Source organism: Rattus norvegicus, chromosome 1 (genome assembly GCF_021556685.1).
Source record: "Rattus norvegicus strain SHRSP/BbbUtx chromosome 1, alternate assembly SHRSP_T2T, whole genome shotgun sequence".
Lineage (NCBI taxonomy): Eukaryota > Metazoa > Chordata > Mammalia > Rodentia > Muridae > Rattus > Rattus norvegicus.
In genome coordinates, this window is record NC_141534.1 from 249,988,789 (window position 1) to 250,012,859 (window position 24,071).

Genomic DNA, 24,071 nt, shown 5'->3' on the forward strand with positions numbered 1-24,071 from the left:
TAACAAATATTTGAAGTTAAATACACAGTTAAGTATGCCGTTAAACTTGGGCATGGTGGCTCATGTATACACTTCTAACCTTGGGAAGCTAAAGCAGATGAGTAGATAGTTTGAGGTATATCATGAGATATTAAAGCATGAAGAACAGCTTATTTTTGTTATTGTCACTAGAATAAAGTCCATGTAAAAGACAGATTACAGATCAGAAGCTAGCTGATTAGTCAATTATGCCATATTGATTCTGTAGCCACATGATAAAAGCTCTAAGCTACCTGATCAGAGCTGTGTCAGTAAAGAGAAACTCAATGGATCTGGTCATGTTGCTGGTGCTCACTCTCTCCTGTCTCATTCTCCTGTCTATCTGGAGACAGAGTTCTGGGAGAGGAAAGCTTCCTCAGGCCCTACTCCTCTCCCAATTATTGGCAATTTCTTTCATCTAGATTTGAAGAACATCACCCAATCCTTAACCAGTGTAAGTATGCTCCTCTAGTACCTTGCAAAGAAAGGTAAATATAACTCTTTTAAAAATTTCTTTTCATTTTGAGATTATAATTACATAGTTATTATTTTGAGATTATAATATATTCTTCCTCTTTTCTCTTTCCAATCCTTCCCATATACTCCTTCTTGTTCTTTTATATAATCCATGGCCATTCTCTTATTATTGTTGTTACATGCATATAGATATATTTATATATATATATTCCTAAATATAAGCTGTAAAGTCTGTATAACATTATTTTTGTGTACATTTTCAGGACTTGCCCAAACGGCATTGTAATCAATAATTGTAAAGCTAAAAACCTGTAAAGGTCATTTTTTATCCCCATCAGAAATTGAAGAAAAAGCAATTTCTATGGTGAATTAGAGAACTTTGGGTATTTACGTATTATAATGACATTTGGAAAATTGCAAAAACTATGTATACTTCTCATCTTTATTTTATTTCTGTTTCCATATTTTTTGCTAAGTCTCTGGAAAGGGACACATGATACCATCCACCAAGTCAGGCAGCACTTTAAATCTCTGTATTTATTAGCATTTGGTGCTGAAGTTCTCTAAATAGCTGATGTTTTATTAAAAGAAACTATCCGTAGATGACGCAAAACACAGGAAATAAGAGAACTAAACATATTTGATACTATCCAAATTGACTTTTCTTCTGTGCCTGGGACCATGAATGCCTCAGGGTGAATCTGTTCTCTTAGCAGATGCCCATGCTGTGTGCTGCTTCAGTGGTGCACCATCTCCACATCTCTAGTAATGATAGAATGAACTTAGGGTCCCCACTATGGATTTTCTCTCTTCTTCCTGGGGCTAAGCTGCACAGGAAAAGCCTTATAGGTGTTGCTGAAACCGTCATCTGAGCATTGATACTTATTTTATTATGAGTGAACATGGAATTAGATTGTCCAGGTATCAAGTGATAAAAAAGAGTATTTTTAAATGTTGAGTACTCTTAGATTTTTAGTTTATTATTATTATTATTATTATTATTATTATTATTATTATGAAATTATTTACCTCCCAAATGTTGCCTATTACTCCCTTGAAGAGTTCTTCTTCATTCCCTTTCTCTTTTGTTTCCGAGAGGGTGACTTAGTCATCCCCCTTTCCTGGTATATAAAGTCTCTGTAGACTTAGTCTCATCCTTTCCCACTAAAGCCAGAAGCCATGTTTAGTCCTCTGCTATACATGTGTGAGAAGCCTTGTACAAGTTTGTGTATGCTCTTTAGTTTGTGGCTTATTCTCTGGAAACTCCCAGTGGTCCAGGTTAGTTAACACTCTTTGTCTTCCTGTGGGGTTGCTATCCCCTTCAGTTTCTTCAATCCTCCCACTCTTCTTTACCCTTCTTATAGTCCAATGTTGAACTGTAAATATATATCCTTTTCAGTCAGCGGCTTGTAGAGCCTCTCATTGGAAAGAAATGCTAGGTTTCTGTCTGTAAGCACAACATAGCATCAGTAATAGTGTCAGCATTTGGTGACTGCCCATGGGATAGAGTCTTTTATTCATGAGCAATTCATCCCCAAAATGAATTTGGAAAACTCTTGCTTCAAGTACTTACTGAAACATGATCAAGAGACTTGCTGAATATTTTGATGTGACTCTTTATTGTAATCTAAATTTCAACTGTCTGGGTCATCACATTGTGACAACACTGAAAAGTAACAATTACCCATTATTATGCTTTTCAATTTCCAGTTCTCAAAAGTGAATGGCTCTGTGTTCACTCTGTACTTTGGCATGAAGCTCATTGTGATATTGCATGGATATGCAGCAACAAAAGAAGGCTTGATTGATCACGGAGAGGAGTTTACTAAAAGAGGAAGCTTCCCAGTAGCTGAAAAAATTAATAAAGGCCTTGGTAAGTGTACATGTTTATGAGTGATCTGGGTAGCATTCACAGTGAGGAAGAAGATAGACAGCAAAGGCCAGACTTGATCCTGGGGCTCAGACTATGCCTCTCTAGGGTTGTGTCTTCGCCAATGCTCTCCTTCTTCCTGGGATCACATTGTAGTTTCTATTCCCATTTGTTCAGGAATTGCTTTTAGCCATGGAAATAGATGGAAAGAAATAAGACGCTTTACACTCATGACCTTGCAGAATTTGGGTATGGGGAAAGAGAGCATTGAGGACCGTGTTCAAGAGGAAACACAGTGCCTTGTGTAGGAACTGAGGAAAACCAATGGTGATCATACTTTCCTGTTTTGACTTTTCCATCCTGATACAGGTTAGAGTCCAATGGATCTACTGGTATTATTCTATTCAAAATGATGTTTTCTCTGTTGCTTTTGAATCAGGTATCATGAACACAGCATTTATTTTAATTTTCTAATAACTTACATCCTTAGAACAAACATACCTTATTTATTGCTAGTCGTTTTTACCACAGATCAATTGCTATTGAAAATGGTGGCAGTGACTTCATCTACATTTAAAGATTCCAAACCAGATGTTATTTTTTTCATTTTCTTGAACTACTTTCATCTCCCCAACTTCACTGATGTGGCAATGTGTCTTGAATGCTCATTTTCATAGTCCTGGGTACTTATGAGTCAAAGTATATTTTCATTCCTTAGCTGTATTTAATAGAATTTCGTCATGATTTGAAAACTTATCATAATTTCATTTTATTATGATTTGTATGCTTTAAGAATTTACACATGACAGTATTAATCTTCAAACACAAAGAACTTAATAAAATGACTTGTTTAAGTAACCTTGAATTGTTTTCATTACCAACATCTCATTTTTGCTAATTATATTACATATCTGTCTTCTGTTGTGTAAACCATTTCTCTCTGTATTCTCTGTTTTGGCTTAGGTGATGAACAGATCTTCAATTACTATGTGAATGCTACTCAACCCTGAAATACATTTCATAGAACAGTCAAGTTATCTGCTTAAATTATGAAGAAACTTGTCTTTAAGTACTTTCTCCAAAATAAAATGAAGACTGGCAATCATATTTTGGTGAAGTTTAAAATTTCTCCAGGGATTTTACCCATTAACAAAGATAAAGTGCCCTCTTGGTATATTTTAATAACATATTACAATTGTTTCCCATTCCTCAGGCTCACCCTGTGACCCTACCTTCATCTTGGGCTGTGCTCCTTGCAATGTCATCTGCTCCATTATTTTCCAGAATTGTTTTGATTATAAAGATCAAGATTTTCTTAGCTTGATGGAAAAACTCAATGAGAACATCAAGATTGTGAGCAGTCCCTGGATATAGGTGAAGAAAATTCATCTCCTCCTGAAAGCAAAGTTATGACTATTCTTTTTCACAGATCAAATTACAAGGGGACTAATAGTGATGTAATGGTACCCATGCCCTGCCTAGAGTAGTATGAATGGGACCTCTGGAAGAGAGGTCTATGTCCTTCGCTAAACCAACAGATAAATAAAGCACAAATGCCAAGAAAGCTCAAGCTGCTTATCTTCCTATGTGATGTTATTTTTATTTGACACACAGAGAGGTTTTTCTACAAATTAATCCATTGATTTTTAGAAAGATATTCAGTCACTCATAGAAGAACATTTTTGAACTACTCACAAGTTCTTGTACTATCAATAGTTAAAACCTACCCATTTCTGTATTTGGCATAAATAACAGTGTAGACAGAAAATATTCTTCTAAAGATATTTTGGATAATGATACGGGAAGCACTGAAACCACTGAAATGTTTGCTGCTTTATTTTGGATCCTCCATGACAAGGGAACAGGAAGAAATGATAATATGAATGGTGGATCATGAATATCTTCACAATCTTTCCCTGTGATGAATTAGCATCTCCAGCTCTCTGCCTATATAGTAGATATGGACCACAAAGAAGTAAATAATGGTGTGTACTTTTTGTCAAGGAATCTTTAGAGGCGCACACAATTCCACGTTCTCACTTCATGTCAGAGATTGGATGATTGAAAAGCTTTCTGCAGTAAATTATTTACCCTATTTTAGCATGTACTAGCATCCAAAGTGTAAGGATTACATTACTTAATATCATATGATATTTAAAATTTGTAGGCAAAATTGAATTATTACTGAATTTGAAAAAATTCACTGTGAACCAGGATTATATGGGCAGGATTTTCTTCCTCAATTTTTCTACTACATAGAATTTATATATAATTTTATTATGTATAAAATGGAGCAACTCTTTTTCAAGGTGAAAATAAACCATTCATGGGACTATAAATCAAAATCAGGCTTGCTAGATTATAGTATGTATGTACTTCTTTATTATACCTTATGCATTTAATAAATTCTTGGTGTTTTTCCTTGTAGTTCTGCAGTTCTTTCCCTGTTTTCATTGATTATTGTCTGGGAAGTCATATGACATTAGCTAAAAAATGTGTATCATACTAGAAACTACATTCTGAAGAAAATAAAAGAACATCAAGAATCACTGGATGTTACAAATCCTCATGACTTTATTGATTATGACCTAATTAAGTGGATGCAGGTAAAGCGTTGATATATACTCATTTATTTCATTTTTCAAGTATTTTCTCATTCACTGAATACTTAAATATTTGCCAGAGCTTTGTAAACACTCAGTTCAGTGTCATTTGAACACTAACTTGAATAGTTATTGGGTGTGTGAAAATACAATATGGATTCAGGAACACATAAGGAGAATTGGTTAATTAGAACACATTGCCATTTATCTTAGCACATAAAATAAACAAAACCGAGTAGAAAGACAATATTAAGTGCAGCAGAGATGGAAACTGACCCAAATCATGCCATAAAGTATAAGTTATTGTGACTGATAAACTTTGTATTTTTTTGTTTTTCCCTGCTTTTCCAAATTCATGCCATTGTGTGATTTCATTTATTATTTATTCAATACATTGTGTAAGAAAGTATTCATTTGTAATTATCATTTTGTGCCTTAAGCATTTTTCAAACAGAAATGAGATTTTATTTTATTTTAATTTTTATGTTTTTTGTTCTATTCTTTATTTTTATGGTCCAGTCTTTATTCCTCTCTCAGTTCGCCTTCTGATTGTTCTTCATCTTATTCTTCCTCACCACCCTTGTCTACAAAAGGTTGTCCCCACCAGCACTAGGCCACCAGACCTTCCCACTTCCTGGGGCCTCAATTCTCTGAAGGGTTAGGTGCATCTTCTCTCACTGAGGTCAGAGCAGGTAGTTCTCTGCTGTAGATGTGTTGGGGGCCTCATGTCAGCTGGTGTATGCTTCCTGGTTGGTGGCACATGGTCTGAGAGATCTTGGGGATCCAGGAAGACTGCTGGTCTTCCTATGGGGTCACCCTTCTCCTTACCTTCTACTAGTTTTACCCTAATTCAACCACAAGGGTCAGTAGCTTCTGTCCATTAGTTTCCTATAAGTATCTGCATCTGATTCTTTCAGCTGCTTGCTGAGCCTTGAATTGGATCCCAATTTGGGCCTGTCACTGGACCTCCTTACCTTCAGTCTCTTCTCCATTTTTGTCCCTGCAATTCTTTCAGACAGGAAAAATCTGGGTCAGAGTTTTTGACTGTGGGATGTCAACCCCATTCCTTCACTTGACAATCTGTCTTTCTACCAGTTTCCTCTCCTGACTGTAGGGCATTACTTTTTTTAAAATTTAATTTATCAATTTATTTATTTATATTTCAAATGTTATCCTCCTTCCCAATTTCCCCTCCAAAAGCACCCTACACCACCCTATCCTCCTGCTTGCATGAGGTGGCTCCCCTACACACCCACTCACTCCACATCACTGCCTTAGCATTTCCCTACACTGGGGCATCAAGCCTTCAAAGGACCAAGGGCCTCCCCTCCCATGGATGCCAAATAACTCTGTCCTCTGCTACTTCTGCAGCTGGAACCCTGGGTCCTTCCATGCCTATTCTTCGGTTCGTGGTTTATTCCCTGGGAGCTCTGGGTGTCTGGTTGGTTTATATTGTTATTCTTCCTATGGGGTTGCAACTCCCCTCGGCTATCTCAGTCCTTTCTCAAACTCCCATGTGTGTCAGTCTCTGGTTGGTATGTCTTTCAGTCTCTGCTCCATTCTTTCTCCTTCTATTTCCTTTAGCCAGGAGAAATTCAGGGTTAAATTTTTGAAGGGTGAATGGCCCCATCACCAACCAGGGGCTGTGCCTAACCTCTGGATATGGTCTCTACAGGTTCCCCCTCCCCTTTGTTGGGTATTTCAGCTAATATCATTCCTGTTGGGTCCTGGGAGCCTTTGCTTTCCTGGCATCTGGGTCTTTCTGTTGGCTTCCCCCTGTTCCCCGTCTTTCATCACTACACACCTCTGTTCAATTTCTTGACCATCTGAACATCTCCCCTGTCTCCTTCCACATCTGATCCTGCCCCCTTCTTTTGCCTCTACCCCTCCTCTCTTCCTCCTATGTCCCTCCCACTTATACCTCCTGTTGTTACTTTGCTGCCCTTTCGATGTAGGACTGAAGCATCCACACTTTGGTCTTTCTTCTTCTTCAGATTCTTATGGTCTCTGAGTTATTCTGAGCTTATGGTCGGTATTCTGAGCTTTTGTACTAATGTCCACATATCAATGAATACATACCATGTGTGTTCTTTTGTGATTGTGTTACCTCACTTAGGATGACATTTTATAGTTTTGTGAGTTTCATTGTTTTAAATGGTGGTGTAGTACTCCATTTTGTAAGTGTACCAACATTTTCTGTATCCATTTTTCTGTTGAAGGACATTTGGTTTGTTTCCATTCTTTGGCTATTAGAAATAAGGCTGATATGAACATAGTGGAGCATATGTCCTTGTTATATGTTGGAGCATCTTTCAGGTGTATGTCCAGGAGTGTATAGCTGGGTCCTCATTTGGTACTATGTCCAATTTTCTGAGGGCATTTCTTCTGGAGTCCCTCCCTTTGTGTCCTGAGAATCTCTCACCTCCCAGGTCTCTGGTACCTTGTAGAGGGTTCATCTACAACCTATCTCCCAAGGTTGCCTGTTTTCACTTTTTTCAGCTGATCCTCAGGGCTTTAGTCCTGTTTACCCCCAATACCAGATAATGTTTCCTCTTTTGCCTGTCTTCTTTCCCACCCTAGTCCCTTCTTCCTTCTGCGCCCCATGATTGCTTTCTTCTCCCTGTCAAGTGGATTGAGGCATCCTCACTTGTGTCCTTTGACTTGTTAGCTTCCTTGAATTCTATGGACTGTATCCTGGGTATTCTGTACTTTTTTGGCTAATATGCACATATTAGTGAGTACCTGCCATGCATGCCACTTTGGGTCAGAGTTACCTCACTTAGGATGACATTTTCTAGTTCCATCCATCTGCTGGCAAAACTCAGGATGTCCTTGTTGTCAATAGATAAATAGTATTTTCTTACGCAAATGAATCATGTTTTCCCTATCCATTCTTCCATCGTGGGACATGTGGGTTGTTTACAGCTTCTGACTGTTACAAATAAAGCCACTATGAACAAGTGGAACACATACTCCTGTAGCATGGTGGGGCATTTTCTGGGTATATGCCCAGGAGAGGTATAGTGGGTCTTCAGGTATATATATATTTCCAATTTTCTGAGGAACCTGCAAACTGATTTCCAGAGTGGTTGCACCAGTTTGCAATCCCACCAGCAGTTGAGGAAGGTTCCTTTTCTCCACAACCTTGCCAACATGTGCTGTAATGTGAATTTTTGATCTTAGCCATTTTGATGGGCTAAGGTGGAATCATGGGGTCATTTTGATTTGCATTTTCCTGATCACTGAGGACTTTGATCATTTCTTTAAGTGATTCTCAGGTATTCGAGATTCCTCTTTTGTGAATTCTCTGTTTAGTTTTATACCTTATTTTTTCATTATTTCCTGCATTCTACTCCTTTTGAGTGAATTTATTTCTCTTTGTTCTAGAACTTTGGTGTGCTGCCAATAGAGCAACATGAGCCAGGCAAAATATTACTGCTAAGTGGGAGATGGGAATGCAGGGAATACCATGATGTATCAATAACATTGAAGACCTAAATATATCACATGCTTGAGCTATAGAACATGAAGAAATAAATCAGACATGATGATCTGTATACCAGAAGACATCCATGGAGATCTGTGGGGGTGGGGGACAGCTGAAGCAAACAAACCATTACACTCTTTGAGGGGGAATAGGGAGCCATGTCAAGGTAGCCACTTTCTTTCACTGCTATTATGTTGCTGAAAGGCTAGCACAAGTAGGGAGTGGAATTGTATTTGAAGCTTCTGCTATGGTTGGCACAAAGTGGTGAAGCACTGGCAGGGGGCTAGGATAGCAGGTAAAATGCAGTGGACAGGTTGGGGCTACTGGGTAGGAAGTGACTGTGGTGTGTTGCCAGGGCAGCATCTAGTGGCAGAATCTCTTGGAGAGAATTCTTCCTCCTCCTCCTCTTCCTCCTCCTCCTCCTCTTCCTCCTCCTCCTCCTCCTCCTCCTCCTCCTCCTCCTCCTCCTCCTCCTCCTCCTCCTCCTCCTTTGCACTTGATCTGCCATATTCTTGGTTGATGGGGTGGTGTCAGGCATTTCTGTTAGGAACCAAGATAGGCTTAGTTGATCCGGTGGGAAAACATAAGTCAACCACACCCAGTTTAAGTTGAGGGTCTGGTCCCTTCCAAATTCCATCCAAAGGACCATGTCCATATATTATGGCAGGGGGAGATAAATTTGGTGTGTGTCAGTGGAGGAAGATAGGAGGGTGTTTGGAGTTTTTGTAAATGTTAAATTTGTTTAGTGTAGACAGAGCTATTATTAATTGTACATTAGGGGGTATGTGGTTGTCTTTTGTTTTTGAAATTGGATTTCAAGGGTTTGATGTACTTTTTCTACTATTCCTTGAGGGAAATCCCTGTATGGTGAACAATTTCCCAACATGTGCAGAAGGTTTTGAATTGAGAGCTAGTGAAGTCAGGGAGATTATCAGGTTTTATCTGTTGAGGAATGTCATGATGGCAAAGGTAGAGAGCATATGGTGAATTAGCTGTTTTGACTTTTCACTTATTTGGGCTGTAGCCCACATGTGTATGGATCTACTGTAACAAAAGCATACTTTTGCCTAGCAAATTGAGAAACATAGATGACACCAATTTACCCTCAGGTGATTTATTAGAGAGCTCTGGGGTTGGGGTCCATCATTTTTAAAGCCGGGATGGTAATAATTGATGCACATGAGGAACATGCTTTTATTATCCTTCAGATTTAAGCCAGGGTGATGTGGGGGAAGCTGGCATGAAACCCTTTCATATTTGTGTGTATACAAATAAAATTTGTCTGTTTGTTCAATGGAGACCCCTACAGCTTACTACAACTGACTTCATGATGAACGTACCCTTAGGACATAAAACTCAGAGCACAGCCAATACTACTTGCCAAAATGAAAACAAAACAAACAAAACAAAAACTGAAAAACTAAAAACAAAAAAAACCCCTTAGTCATGAAAGTCCAGTTCTGGGAAAGTCTCCCAATGTATTATTCTTACTTTTTGGCTTCTGTAGTTCAGCTTCTAACTAATCATATTTTTAACTGAAGTATGTTAGCATAGAGTATGGTATTTGTGCTTAAAAGTTCATCATAAGAAATGCTCAGGGCTACATTGAGATCCAGAAAAACCAATGCTGTTACCAGCTGGCTAATAGACTTACTGTTGGCTTAAACCTATGTCTGAGCAGTCTCCTTTTATGGGTACCTATAAGACACCTTCTTTTGTGTCTTTCCTATGAAGACAATTACTCTTCATTGTGCTTCCTGATGTGGGAAGAAGGATAGTATGGGCATCCCTTTGAAAACCAATGCTGTTTGTCATATCCCATCCTGAAACTATAGTTTAGACCAGTCCAGAGACAAGTTTAGTAAAGGGAAAGGACCAAGGTTAGGTCATGCTGCCTATGTACAGATACTTCAGATTGTGTTTTGTAGCTCAAGGTTTTATCAGCTACCCACAATGATTCTAGTGGGAAATAAAACAGGTTAAGACATATTTCTCTAACTATTCCATAGGCTCTGACTTCAGCTAGTATCCTGGGCATTGAGGCCATAAGGATCACATCAATTTAAGAGCTTACTAATTTCCAATATAAAATCAAATATAAAGTTTTATGCTTTTTAGTCTAGCTTATGTCTAGTAAATGTAACTTTGTTTCTTTGGGATTTTAGTTCAATGTGAGTCAGGCAGCAAATTCTGCTTAACTTACACAAGATGACTTTTGGTCACCAAAAGTCTAAAGAATATTAACATAGAACTTTTCTGACCTCCATGTCAGAAAACAATGATCTAATTATTAACTAGATTTGAAAGATAAGGATCAAACTTTTTTGATCTCAATGTCAAGTATTATGATGTAATTATTAACTAAGTTCATGTTTGTTTTAAATAGGATTTAATAAGGTTGATATTGAATCACAGTACACAGTCAGTAAAGGTTGGTAGATGCAATAGAACTGAATGTCTATGTGGAGAAAAAAAAAGGGCAAGATAAGGACTCACATCCTGGCTCAACTACCTGTCTCTGTCTGCCTAGGAAAAGGACAGGATCTCCAAGACTTACCTTTTAATCCCTGGTGGAAATAATTTTGGCTTAGACAAAGAAAGTAGAGAAAATCAAATGAAATACTGAAGTGAGCATTTTAAGAAAATACACAGAATATGTATAATATGATTTATGAAATACTGTATAACAGTTTTAAAAGACAATTTTCTGTGATAAGAGAGCTTAGCAATATCTTTTTAGCCAATTTAGAACAAGTATGATGTCACCTCTACAAGGATGCCACTGCGTGAGCTTTGCCATTATAATTAGAATAACATATATCATTCCATTAATATTTTAATTTTTATGATCCCATTCTGAATGGTTTGGTCATTTTAAACTATGATTCCTAACATTCTCAATTACCTATGATATATTAAAGCCAGAGGAAACTGCACTGTTTTCAACTTTCATTATTTATTGTATAGTAATTTTTTCTTATCAATTACAGAGTTATGATGACAGTTTTATGTCAAGTTGAAACAAGCTAGAGTCATTTTGAAAAAGTGAACCTCAATTGATAAAATGTCTCTCTCAGTTCTGGCTATAGATATATTTTTAATTAGTGATTGATTGAAGAGGACCCAGCTCATGATGGGTGGGGCCATCTATGGGATGGTGTTTCTGTGTTTTAGGGGAAAGCAGGATGAACAAGCCTTGGGAAACAAACCAGTAAAGTCATCTCTCCATGACTTCTGTATCAGTCTCTACTTCCTGAACCCACCCTGCTTGAGTTCTTATTTTGACTTCCTCCAATTATGAACCATCCTGTAGAATTGTAAACCATTTAAAGACTTTCCTCCTTAATTTGCTTTTGGTTATGATATTTCATCACATCATTATTAACTATAATTTAGACAATAATAAAAAATAGAAAACACTTTTTCTTGGGGAGACAATATATTCAGTTACTCACAGTTCTGCAAGTATTTTCTGCTCAGATATCAAATGTTTCTGTGGTCAGTTATACTGAGCTAGTTTCTCTTCTAGAATGATGTGAAGGCAGCAATCCCAATACTTTTTTATGTAGTCATATAGGTATACAGCTGTACTTTGGTGATTTTGTGGACTGCCTAACAGAGGGTGTAGCTGTTTTGCCTGAACTTGAAACTTTTTTCCTTCCTACTGTGTTGTCTTTTCTAGTATCAAATAAGGGCTCTTGTATATTTTTACGGTATCATGATTTGCGCCATATGACTGTCATCCCTAGAAGGCCTGCACTTTTCTGAACAGAAAACCGAGCAGCGAGAGGAGTAATACTGCGGAGAGAAGGGAGATGGAAGAAACAAGGAGAAGTAGAGGGATGAGAGGCCTGGATGTATGATATTAGATAAGAATCTATTTTAAATAAGAAGTTGTAACAAAACTACAGTGAGTAACTATGGCCATAAGAAAATCTCACTGAATTCATTTTTTTCTATGAACTGTGTGATACTGACAGTACTTCTCTTTGTCTTTTCACCATTAGGACAAATAAAAAGTATTTTCCATGGATTGTATTTTATGATCTTTTATTCAAGATGTCTGAGTAACACTAGGCGCACTTTTTTACTTAGTTGTATTTATCAGTATTTTTTATTGGATATATTTCTTTATTTACATTTCAAATGTTATTTCCTTTCCTGGTTTCATGTCCATAAGACTCCTAGCCCCTTAGCATCTCCCATAAAAGTGCCCCCCCCATATGGACCACTACAATCCCCCTGAAATTACCCTGCACTATGGGTCCAACTTAGGCAGGACCAAGGGTTGCCCCTTCCACTGGTGCCCCAACAAGACTATTCTCTGCTACATATGTAGTTGGATACCTGGGTCAGTCCATGTATAGTTTTTGGGTAGTGGTTTAGTCCCCAGAAGATCTGGTTGGTTGGCATTGCTGTTGTTATGGCATTGCAAGTCCCTTCAGCTCTTTCGATCCTTTCTCTAATTCCCCCAAATTGTGTCCCATTCTCAGCTCAGTGGTTTGCTGCTAACGTTTATCTCTGTATTTGACATGCTCCTGTTGTGTCTCTCAGGAGAGATCTATATCTGATACCTGTTAGCATGCACTTCTTAGCTCCATACATCTTATCTAGTTTTGGTGGCTATATATGCCACATGTCGGCAGGGTCTGAATGGCTGATCCTTCAGTTTCTGCTCTAAACTTTGCCTCCATAACCCTTCCTATGGATATTTTTCCTTCATTTTAAGGAGTGAAAGCACCCGTATTTTGGTCATGCTACTTCTTGAGCTTCATGTGGTCTGTGAATTGCATCTTGGGTAATTCGAGTTTGGGACTAATGCAGACTTATCAATGAATGCCCACCATGTGTGTTTTTCTGTGATTGGGTTACCTTACTCAGGATGATATTTTCTAGTTCATTCCATTTGCCTATGAATTCCATGAAGTCATTATTTTTTTTCTTTTTTTCAGAGCTGGGGACCGAACCCAGGGCCTTGCGCTTGCTAGGCAAGTGCTCTACCGCTGAGCTAAATCCCCAACCCCAGTCATTATTTTTGATTGATTAGTAGTACTCCTTTGTGTAAATGTACCACATTTTTTGAATCCATTCCTCTGTTGAAGGGCATCTGGGTTCTTTCCATCTTCTGGATATTGGAAATTAGGCTGCTATGAACATATAGGAGCATGTTTCTTTGTTGTATGTTGGAGTACCATTTGGGTATATTCCCAGGAGAGGTATAACTGGGTCCTCAGGTAGTGGAATGTCCAGTTTTCTGAGGAACATCCAGACTGATTTCCAGAATAGTTCTACCAGTTTTCAATCTCACCAACAATGGAGGAGTGTTTCTCTCTCTCCACATCCTTGCAAACATCTGCTGTCACCTGAGATTTTTATCTTATTCATTCTGACTGGTATGAGGTGGAATCTGAGAGTTGTTTTGATTTGCATTTCTCCGATAACTAAAGATGTTATTTCTTTACATGCTTCACAGCCATTCGATATTCCTCAGCTTAGAATTCGTTGTTTAACTCTGTACCCCACTTTTAATAGGGTTATTTGGCTATCTGGAGTCTAACTTCTTGAGTTCTTTGTATATTTTGGATATTAACCCTCCATTAGATGGAGGATTGATAAAGATCTTTTCCCAATCTGTTGATTGCCGTTTTGTCCTAATGCCGGTGTCTTTTTCCTTACAAAACTTTGCAGTTTTTTGAGGTCTCATTTGTCTATTCTGGTTCTTAAAGCGTAAGCTGTTGGTGTTTTGTTCATGAAGTTTTCTCCAATGCCTATGTGTTCGAGCATCTTCCTCACTTTTTCTTCTATTAGTTTAAGTGTATCTGGTTTGATGTGGAGGTTGTTGATCCATTTGAACTTGTGCTTTGTACAGGGTGATAAGAATGGATCAATCCACATTCTTCTACATGCTGACCTCCAGTTGAATCAGCACCATTGTTTGAAAATGCTATCTTTTTTCCATTGGATTATTTTAGCTCCTTTGACAAAGATCATGTGACCATGGGTCTGTGGGGTTATTTCTGGGTCTTCAATTCTATTCCATTGATATAATCTGCCTGTCTCTGTACCAATAACAGTTTTTATGACTATTGCTCTGTAATACTGCTTGAGGTTAGGGATGGTGACTCCCCGAGAAGTTCTTTTATTGTTGAGGATATTTTTCTCTATCCTGTTTCTTCTTATTCCAAAGGAATTTGCAAATTGTTCTTTCTATGAAGAATCGAGTTGGAAATTTGATGGGGATTGCATTGAATCTGTTGATTGCTTTTGGCAAAATGGCCATTTTTACTAAATCAATCCTGCCAATCCATGAGCATGAGAGATCTGTCCGTCTTCTGAGATATTCTTTAATTTCTTTCTTCAGAGACTTGAAGTTCTTGTCATACAGATCTTTCACTTGCTTAGTTAACGTCATATCAAGATATTTTATTTATTTATTTGAGACTATCATAAAGGGTGCCATTTCCCTAATTTCTTTCTCAGCCTGTTTATCCTTTGAGTAGAAGGAGTCTACTCATTTGTTTGAGTTAATTTTATCTCTAGACATTTTGTTGAATTTTTTAGCTGGTTAATAGTTCTTTGGTAGAACTTTTGGGGTCACTTTAGTATACTATCATATCATCTGCAAATAGTCATATTTGACTTCTTCCCTTCCAATTTGTATCACTTTGACCTCCTTTCTGTGTCTGATTGCTATGGCTAAAACTTTGCATACTACATTGAATAAATAGGGAGAGAGTGGGCAGTCTCATGTAGTCCCTGATTTTAGTGGAATTGCTTCATATTACTCTTCATTGATTTTAGTGTTACCTACTGTTTTGCTGTGTGTTGCTTTTACTATGCTTAGTTCGGGCCTTGAATTTCTGATCTTTCCAGGGCTTTTGTCATGAAGGGGTGCTGAATTTTGTCAAATGCTTTTTCTGCATGTAATGAAATGATGATGTGGTTCTTATCTTTGAGTTTGTTTATATAGTGGATTACATTGATGGATTTCTGTATATTAAACGATCCCTGCACCCCTGGGATGGAGCTACTTGATCATTATAGATGATCATTTTAATGTGTTCTTGGATTTGGATTGCAAAAATTTATTGTGTATTTGTCAGTCGATATTCATAAGGGAAATTGGTCTGAAGTTCTCTTTCTTTGTTGAGTCTTTGGTTTTGGTTTAAGAGTAGTTGTGGCTTCATAGAAGAAAACTGATAGTGCTCTGTCTGTTTCTATTTTGTGGAATAGTATAGACAGTATTGGTATGATGTCTTCTATGAAGTCTGATAGAATTCTGCACTAGTCTTTTAAATACTTTTTAAAAATTTATTTATTATCTTTATTTAACACTCTAGAATATGTTTCCCTCTGGGTCCACCCTCTGACTGTTCCAATCCCATATCTCCCCCACTTCAACAAACTCCCTATTTCCACGAGGATTTCCCCACCGCCACCCCATCAGACTTCTTAAATCCTTGAGGTTTCTGGTCTCTTGAGGGTTAGGTGCATATTCTCTGACTGAACACGGCCTGAGCAGTCCTCTGCTGTAGATGTGTTGGGAGCCCCATATCAGCTGGTATCTGCTGCCTGGTTGGAGGTTCAGTTTATGAGAGCTCTCGGAGGTCCAGGTTAATTGAGACTGCTGGTCTTCCTAAAGGGTTGCCCTCATCCTCAGCCTCTTCTAGATTTCCCTAATTCAACCACAGGGGCTGGTAGCTTCTGTCCATATGTTGGATATGAATATCTACATCTTTCTCTTTCAGCTGCTTGTTGGGTCTTTCAGAGAGCATTCATGATAGGTCCATTTTTGTGAACACTCCATAGCCTCAGTAATATTGTCAGTCCTTGGGGCCTCTCCTTGAGCTGGATCCCAGTTTGGGACACTGATTTTAATAGAAGAGGAAGTGGGAAAGTTTCTTGAACTCACAGGAAAAGGGGAAATTTCCTAAATTGAACTCTAATTGCTCATACTCTAAGATCAAGAATTGATAAACGGGACCTCGCAAAATTTGAAAGCTTCTGTAAGGCAAAGGACATAGTCAATAGGGAATATCAGCAGCCGACAAATTAAGGAAAATTATTTCACTAACTTGACCTCTGATAGAGGGCTAATATCCAAAATCTATAAAGAACTCAAAAAGCTAACCATCAAAGAACCAAACAACCCAATGAAAAATGGGGTATTAAATATTTATAAAGTTACAGTTATTGAGAATGCTTGTGTAAATGTCTGAGGTAACAAATATTTCAATTATACACACAGTTAAATATACAGTTAAACTTGGGCATGGTGGCTCATGCATATACTTCTAACCTTGGGAAGGTCAAGCAGATAAGTACACAGTTTGAGTTATATCATGAGATGTTTAAGAACGAAGAAGAGCTTATTTTTGTTATTGTCCCTAGGATAAAGTTCATGTAAAAGAAAAAGATCAGCAGGTAGCTGATTAGTCAATTATGCAATATTGATTCAGCAGCCACATGATAAAAGCTCTATGCTTCCTGGCAGAGCTGTGTCAATAAAGAGAAACTCAATGGATCTGGTCATGTTGCTGGTGCTCACTCTCACCTGTCTTATTCTCCTGTCAATCTGGAGACAGAGTTCTGGGAGAGGAAAGCTCCCCCCAGGCCCTATTCCTCTCCCAATTATTGGCAATATCTTTCAGCTAAATGTGAAGAACATCACCCAATCCTTAACCAGTGTAAGTATGCTTATGCTCCTCTTTTACGTTGCAAGGAAAGGTGAATATAACTCTTTTAAAATTTTTTTTCATTTTGAGATTATAATTACATAATTATTATTTTGAGATCATAATATATTCCTCTTTCACTTTTCTCTTTCCAAACCCTCCCATACACTCCTACTTTTCTTTTATACAATCAATGGCCATTCTTTTATTAATTGGTACATGCAAATAGGTATATTTATATACATATATTCATAACTATAGCATATAAAGTCTGTGTAATCTTATTTTTATTTACATTTTCAGGACTTGCCCAAATGGCCTTGTAATTGATTAATGATTGTAAAGTTAGAATCCTGTGAAGGTTCATTTCTATCCCCATGAGAAATTGAAGAAAAAGCAATTTCTATGGTGAATTAGAGAACTTTGGGTCTTTACATATTAAAATAACATTTGGAAAATTGCAAAAACTATGTATACTTCTTTTCTTTATTTTATTGCTCTTTCCATATTTTTTGCTAAGTCTCTGGAAAAGGGTATATGACACCATCCACCAAATCATGCAGCATTTTAAAGATGTGTATTTATTATCTTTTGGCATTGAAGCTCCCTAAATAACTGATGTTTTATTAAAATAAAATATCCATAGATGAGGCAAAACACAGGAAATAAGAGAACTAAACATATTTGATACTATTCAAATTGACTTTTATTCTGTGCCTGGGACCAAGAATGCCTCAGGGTGAAACTGTTCTCTTAACAGATGCCCATGCTTTGTGCAGCTTCGGTACTACACAGTCTCCACACTTGTGGTAATGATAGAATTAACTTTGGGTCCTCACTATGGATTTTCTCTTTTATTCCTGAAGGTAAGCTGCACAGAAAAAGGCTTACAGGTGTTGCTGAAATCGCCATCTGAGCATTGACACTTATTTTAGTATGAGCGAACATGGAATTAGATTGTCCAGGCATCAAGTGATAAAAAAAGAGTGCTTTTAAATGTTGAGTACTTTTACATTTTTTTTTGAGAAAGAATATTTAATTTCAGAAGATAGGTTTGCAAACTCTCCATAATATAAAGTGTGGTTTATTTGACATTATTCTCATTTTGCCTATAGGGTTTTCTTGCTTTGCTTTTTTTTTTATTATTATTAACTTGAGTATTTCTTATATACATTTCAAGTGTTATTCCCTTTCCCGGTTTCCGGGCAAACATCCCCCTCCCTCCTCCCCTTCCTTATGGGTGTCCCCCTCCCAACCCTCCCCCCATTGCCGCCCTCCCCCCATAGTCTAGTTCAGTGGGGGTTCAGTCTTAGCAGGACCCAGGGCTTCCCCTTCCACTGGTGCTCTTACTAGGATATTCATTGCTACCTATGGGGTCAGAGTCCAGGGTCAGTCCATGTATAGTATTTAGGTAGTGGCTTAGTCCCTGGAAGCTCTGGTTGCTTGATATTGTTGTACTTTTGGGGTCTCGAGCCCCTTCAAGCTCTTCCAGTTCTTTCTCTGATTCCTTCAACGGGGGACCTATTCTCAGTTCGGTGGTTTGCTGCTGGCATTCGCCTCTGTATTTGCTGTATTCTGGCTGTGTCTCTCAGGAGCGATCTACATCCGGCTCCTGTCGGTCTGCACTTCTTTGCTTCATCCATCTTGTCCAATTGGGTGGCTGTATATGTATGGGCCACCGGTGGGGCAGGCTCAAAATGGCTGTTCCTTCAGTCTCTGTTTTAATCTTTGCCTCTCCCTTCCCTGCCAAGGGTATTCTTTTTCCTCATTTAAAGAAGGAGTGAAGCATTCACATTTTGATCATCCGTCTTGAATTTCGTTTGTTCTAGGGATCTAGGGTAATTCAAGCATTTGGGCTAATAGCCACTTATCAATGAGTGCATACCATGTATGTCTTTCTGTGATTGGGATAGCTCACTCAGGATGATATTTTCCAGTTCCAACCATTTGCCTACGAATTTCATAAACTCGTTGTTTTTGATAGCTGAGTAATATTCCATTGTGTAGATGTACCACATTTTCTGTATCCATTCCTCTATTGAAGGGCATCTGGGTTCTTTCCATTTTCTGGTTATTATAAATAAGGCTGCGATGAACATAGTGGAGCACGTGTCTCTTTTATATGTTGAGGCATCTTTTGGGTATATGCCCAAGAGAGGTATAGCTGGATCCTCAGGCAGTTCAATGTCCAATTTTCTGAGGAACCTCCAGACTGATTTCCAGAATGGTTTTACCAGTCTGCAATCCCACCAACAATGGAGGAGTATTCCCCTTTCTCCACATCCTCGCCAGCATCTGCTGTCACCTGAGTTTTTGATCTTAGCCATTCTCACTGGTGTGAGGTGAAATCTCAGGGTTGTTTTGATTTGCATTTTCCTTATGACTAAAGATGTTGAACATTTCTTTAGGTGTTTCTCAGCCATTCGGCATTCCTCAGCTGTGAATTCTTTGTTTAGCTCTGAACCCCATTTTTTAATAGGGTTATTTGTTTCCCTGCGGTCTAACTTCTTGAGTTCTTTGTATATTTTGGATATAAGGCCTCTATCTGTTGTAGGATTGGTAAAGATCTTTTCCCAATGTGTTGGTTGCCGTTTTGTCCTAACCACAGTGTCCTTTGCCTTACAGAAGCTTTGCAGTTTTATGAGATCCCATTTGTCGATTCTTGATCTTAGAGCATAAGCCATTGGTGTTTTGTTCAGGAAATTTTTTCTAGTGCCCATGTGTTCCAGATGCTTCCCTAGTTTTTCTTCTATTAGTTTGAGTGTGTCTGGTTTGATGTGGAGGTCCTTGATCCACTTGGACTTAAGCTTTGTACAGGGTGATAAGCATGGATCGATCTGCATTCTTCTACATGTTGACCTCCAGTTGAACCAGCACCATTTGCTGAAAATGGAATCTTTTTTCCATTGGATGGTTTTGGCTCCTTTGTCAAAAATCAAGTGACCATAGGTGTGTGGGTTCATTTCTGGGTCTTCAATTCTATTCCATTGGTCTATCTGTCTGTCTCTGTACCAATACCATGCAGTTTTTATCACTATTGCTCTGTGATACTGCTTGAGTTCAGGGATAGTGATTCCCCCTGAAGTCCTTTTATTGTTGAGGATAGCTTTAGCTATCCTGGGTTTTTTGTTATTCCAGATGAATTTGCAAATTGTTCTGTCTAACTCTTTGAAGAATTGGATTGGTATTTTGATGGGGATTGCATTGAATCTGTAGATTGCTTTTGGTAAAATGGCCATTTTTACTGTATTAATCCTGCCAATCCATGAGCATGGGAGATATTTCCATCTTCTGAGGTCTACTTCAATTTCTTTCCTCAGTGTCTTGAAGTTCTTATTGTACAGATCTTTTACTTGCTTGGTTAAAGTCACACCGAGGTACTTTATATTATTTGGGTCTATTATGAAGGGTGTCGTTTCCCTTATTTCTTTCTTGGCATGTTTCTCTTTTGTATAGAGGAAGGCAACTGATTTATTTGAGTTAATTTTATACCCAGCCACTTTGCTGAGGTTGTTTATCAGCTTTAGTAGTTCTCTGGTGGACCTTTTGGGATCACTTAAATATACTATCATATCATCTGCAAATAGTGATATTTTGACCTCTTCTTTTCCGATCTGTATCCCCTTGATCTCCTTTTGTTGTCTGATTGCTCTGGCTCGAACTTCAAGAACTATATTGAATAAGTAGGGAGAGAGTGGGCAGCCTTGTCTAGTCCCTGATTTTAGTGGGATTGCTTCAAGTTTCTCTCCATTCTTTTAATGTTAGCAACTGGTTTGCTGTATATGGCTTTTACTATGTTTAGGTATGGGCCCTGAATTCCTATTCTTTCCAGGACTTTTATCATGAAGGGGTGTTGAATTTTGTCAAATGCTTTCTCAGCGTCTAATGAAATGATCATGTGGTTCTGATCTTTCAGTTTGTTTATATAATGGATCACGTTGATGGTTTTCCGTATATTAAACCACCCCTGCATGCCTGGGATGAAGCCTACTTGATCATGGTGGATGATTGTTTTGATGTGCTCTTGAATTCGGTTTGCCAAAATTTTATTGAGTATTTTTGCATCGATATTCTTAAGGGAAATTGGTCTGAAGTTCTCTTTCTTTGTTGTGTCTTTGTGTGGTTTAGGTGTAAGAGTCATTGTGGCTTCGTAGAAGGAATTCGGTAGTGCTCCATCTGTTTCAATTTTGTGGAATAGTTTGGATAATATTGGTATGAGGGCTTCTATGAAGGTTTGATAGAATTCTGTACTAATCCCCTCTGGACCTGGGCTCTTTTTGGTTGGGAGACCTTTAATGACTGCTTCTATTTCCTTAGGAGTTATGGGTTGTTTAACTGGTTTATCTGTTCCTGATTTAACTTCGATACCTGGTATCTGTCTAGGAAATTGTCCATTTCCTGAAGATTTTCAAGTTTTGTTGAATATAGGTTTTTATAGTAAGATCTGATGATTTTTTGAATTTTTTCTGAATCTGTAGTTATGTCTCCCTTTTCATTTCTGATTTTGTTAATTTGGACGCACTCTCTGTGTCCTCTCGTTAGTCTGGCTAAGGGTTTATCTATCTTGTTGATTTTCTCAAAGTACCAACTTTTGGTTCTGTTGATTCTTTCTATGATCCTTTTTGTTTCTACTTGGTTGATTTCAGCTCTGAGTTTAATTATTTCCTGCCTTCTACTCCTCCTGGGTGTATTTGCTTCTTTTTGTTCTAGAGCTTTTAGGTGTGCTGTTAAGCTGCTGACATATGCTCTTTCCTGTTTCTTTCTGCAGGCACTCAGCGCTATGAGTTTTCCTCTTAGCACAGCTTTCATTCTTTCCCATAAGTTTGGGTATGTTGTATCTTCATTTTCATTAAATTCTAAAAAGTTTTTAATTTCTTTCTTTATTTCTTCCTTGACCAGGTTATCATTGAGTAGAGCATTGTTCAATTTCCACGTATATGTGGGGATTCTTCCCTTATTGTTATTGAAGACCATTTTTAGGCCGTGGTGGTCCAATAGCACGCATGGGATTATTTCTATCTTTCTTTACCTGTTGAGGCCCGTTTTTTGACCAATTATATGGTCAATTTTGGAGAAAGTACCATGAGGAGCTGAGAAGAAGGTATATCCTTTTGCTTTAGGATAGAATGTTCTATAAATATCCGTTAAGTCCATTTGGCTCATGACTTCTCTTAATCTGTCGATATCACTGTTTAATTTCTGTTTCCATGATCTGTCCATTGATGAGAGTGGGGTGTTGAAATCTCCCACTATTATTGTGTGAGGTGCAATGTGTGCTTTGAGCTTTAGTAAGGTTTCTTTTACGTATGTAGGTGCCCTTGTATATGGGGCATAGATATTTAGGATTGAGAGTTCATCTTGATGGATTTTTCCTTTGATGAATATGAAGTGTCCTTCCTTATCTTTTTTGATGACTTTTAGTTGGAAATTGATTTTATTTGATGTTAGAATGGCTACTCCAGCTTGCTTCTTCTGACCATTTGCTTGGAAAGTTGTTTTCCAGCCTTTCACTCTGAGGTAGTGTCTGTCTTTGTCTCTGAGGTGTGTTTCCTGTAGGCAGCAGAATGCAGGGTCCTCGTTGTGTATCCAGTTTGTTAATCTATGTCTTTTTATTGGGGAGTTGAGGCCATTGATATTGAGGGATATTAAGGAATAGTGATTATTGCTTCCCGTTATATTCATAGTTGGATGTGAGGTTATGTTTGTGTGCTTTCATTCTCTTTGTTTTGTTGCCAAGACGATTAGTTTCTTGCTTCTTCTAGGGTATAGCTTGCCTCCTTATATTGGGCTTTACCATTTATTATCCTTTGTAGTGCTGGATTTGTGGAAAGATATTGTGTAAATTTGGTTTTGTCATGGAATATCTTGGTTTCTCCATCAATGTTAATTGAGAGTTTTGCTGGATACAGTAACCTGGGCTGGCATTTGTGTTCTCTTAGGGTCTGTATAACATCAGTCCAGGATCTTCTGGCCTTCATAGTTTCTGGCGAGAAGTCTGGTGTGATTCTGATAGGTCTCCCTTTATATGTTACTTGACCTTTTTCCCTTACTGCTTTTAATATTCTTTCTTTATTTTGTGCGTTTGGTGTTTTGACAATTCTGTGATGGGAGGTGTTTCTTTTCTGGTCCAATCTATTTGGAGTTCTGTAGGCTTCTTGTATGTCTATGGGTATCTCTTTTTTTAGGTTAGGGAAGTTTTCTTCTATGATTTTGTTGAAGATATTTACTGGTCCTTTGAGCTGGGAGTCTTCACTCTCTTCTATACCTATTATCCTTAGGTTTGATCTTCTCATTGAGTCCTGGATTTCCTGTATGTTTTGGACCAGTAGCTTTTTCCGCTTTACATTATATTTGACAGTTGAGTCAATGATTTCTATGGAATCTTCTGCTCCTGAGATTCTCTCTTCCATCTCTTGTATTCTGTTGGTGAAGCTTGTATCTACAGCTCCTTGTCTCTTCTTTTGGTTTTTTATGTCCAGGGTTGTTTCCATGTGTTCTTTCTTGATTGCTTCTATTTCCATTTTTAATTCCTTCAACTGTTTGATTGTGTTTTCCTGGAATTCTTTCAGGGATTTTTGTGTCTCCTCTCTATGGGCTTCTACTTGTTTATTTATGATTTCCTGGAATTCTTTCAGGGATTTTTGTGTCTCCTCTCTATGGGCTTCTACTTATTTATTTATGTTTTCCTGGAATTCTTTCAGGGATTTTTGCGATTCTTTCAGGCATTTTTGCGATTCCTCTCTGTAGGCTTCTACTTGTTCTCTAAGGGAGTTCTTCACGTCTTTCTTGAAGTCCTCCAGCATCATGATCAAAAATGATTTTGGAACTAGATCTTGCTTTTCTGGTGTGTTTGGATATTCCATGTTTGTTTTGATGGGAGAATTGGGCTCCGATTGTGCCATGTACTCTTGGTTTCTGTTGCTTGGGTTCCTGCGCTTGCC

At 38.0% G+C, this 24,071-nt stretch overlaps 1 protein-coding gene and 1 pseudogene across 7 annotated transcripts in view; both read left to right on the plus strand.

Annotated features, from left to right (window-relative positions):
* Positions 1 to 290: 290 nt before the first annotated feature.
* LOC148007904 (cytochrome P450 2C6-like) lies at positions 291 to 4,983 on the plus strand (annotated as a pseudogene).
* Positions 4,984 to 16,952: 11,969 nt separating this feature from the next.
* Cyp2c6v1l1 (cytochrome P450, family 2, subfamily C, polypeptide 6, variant 1 like 1) overlaps positions 16,953 to 24,071 on the plus strand; it is a 38,279-nt gene continuing 31,160 nt past the window's right edge. For 3 of the 7 annotated variants that reach the window (NM_001429263.1, NM_001429262.1, XM_087591616.1), the window contains exon 1: positions 16,954 to 17,142. In NM_001429263.1, the coding sequence (NP_001416192.1) occupies positions 16,975 to 17,142 (168 nt within the window). In that variant the 5' untranslated portion in view covers positions 16,954 to 16,974. Of the gene's footprint in view, positions 17,143 to 17,890; positions 17,997 to 24,071 lie in introns of all 7 variants that reach the window. The other 4 variants (XM_087591406.1, XM_087591505.1, XM_087591556.1 and 1 more) reach the window with 4 other exon arrangements.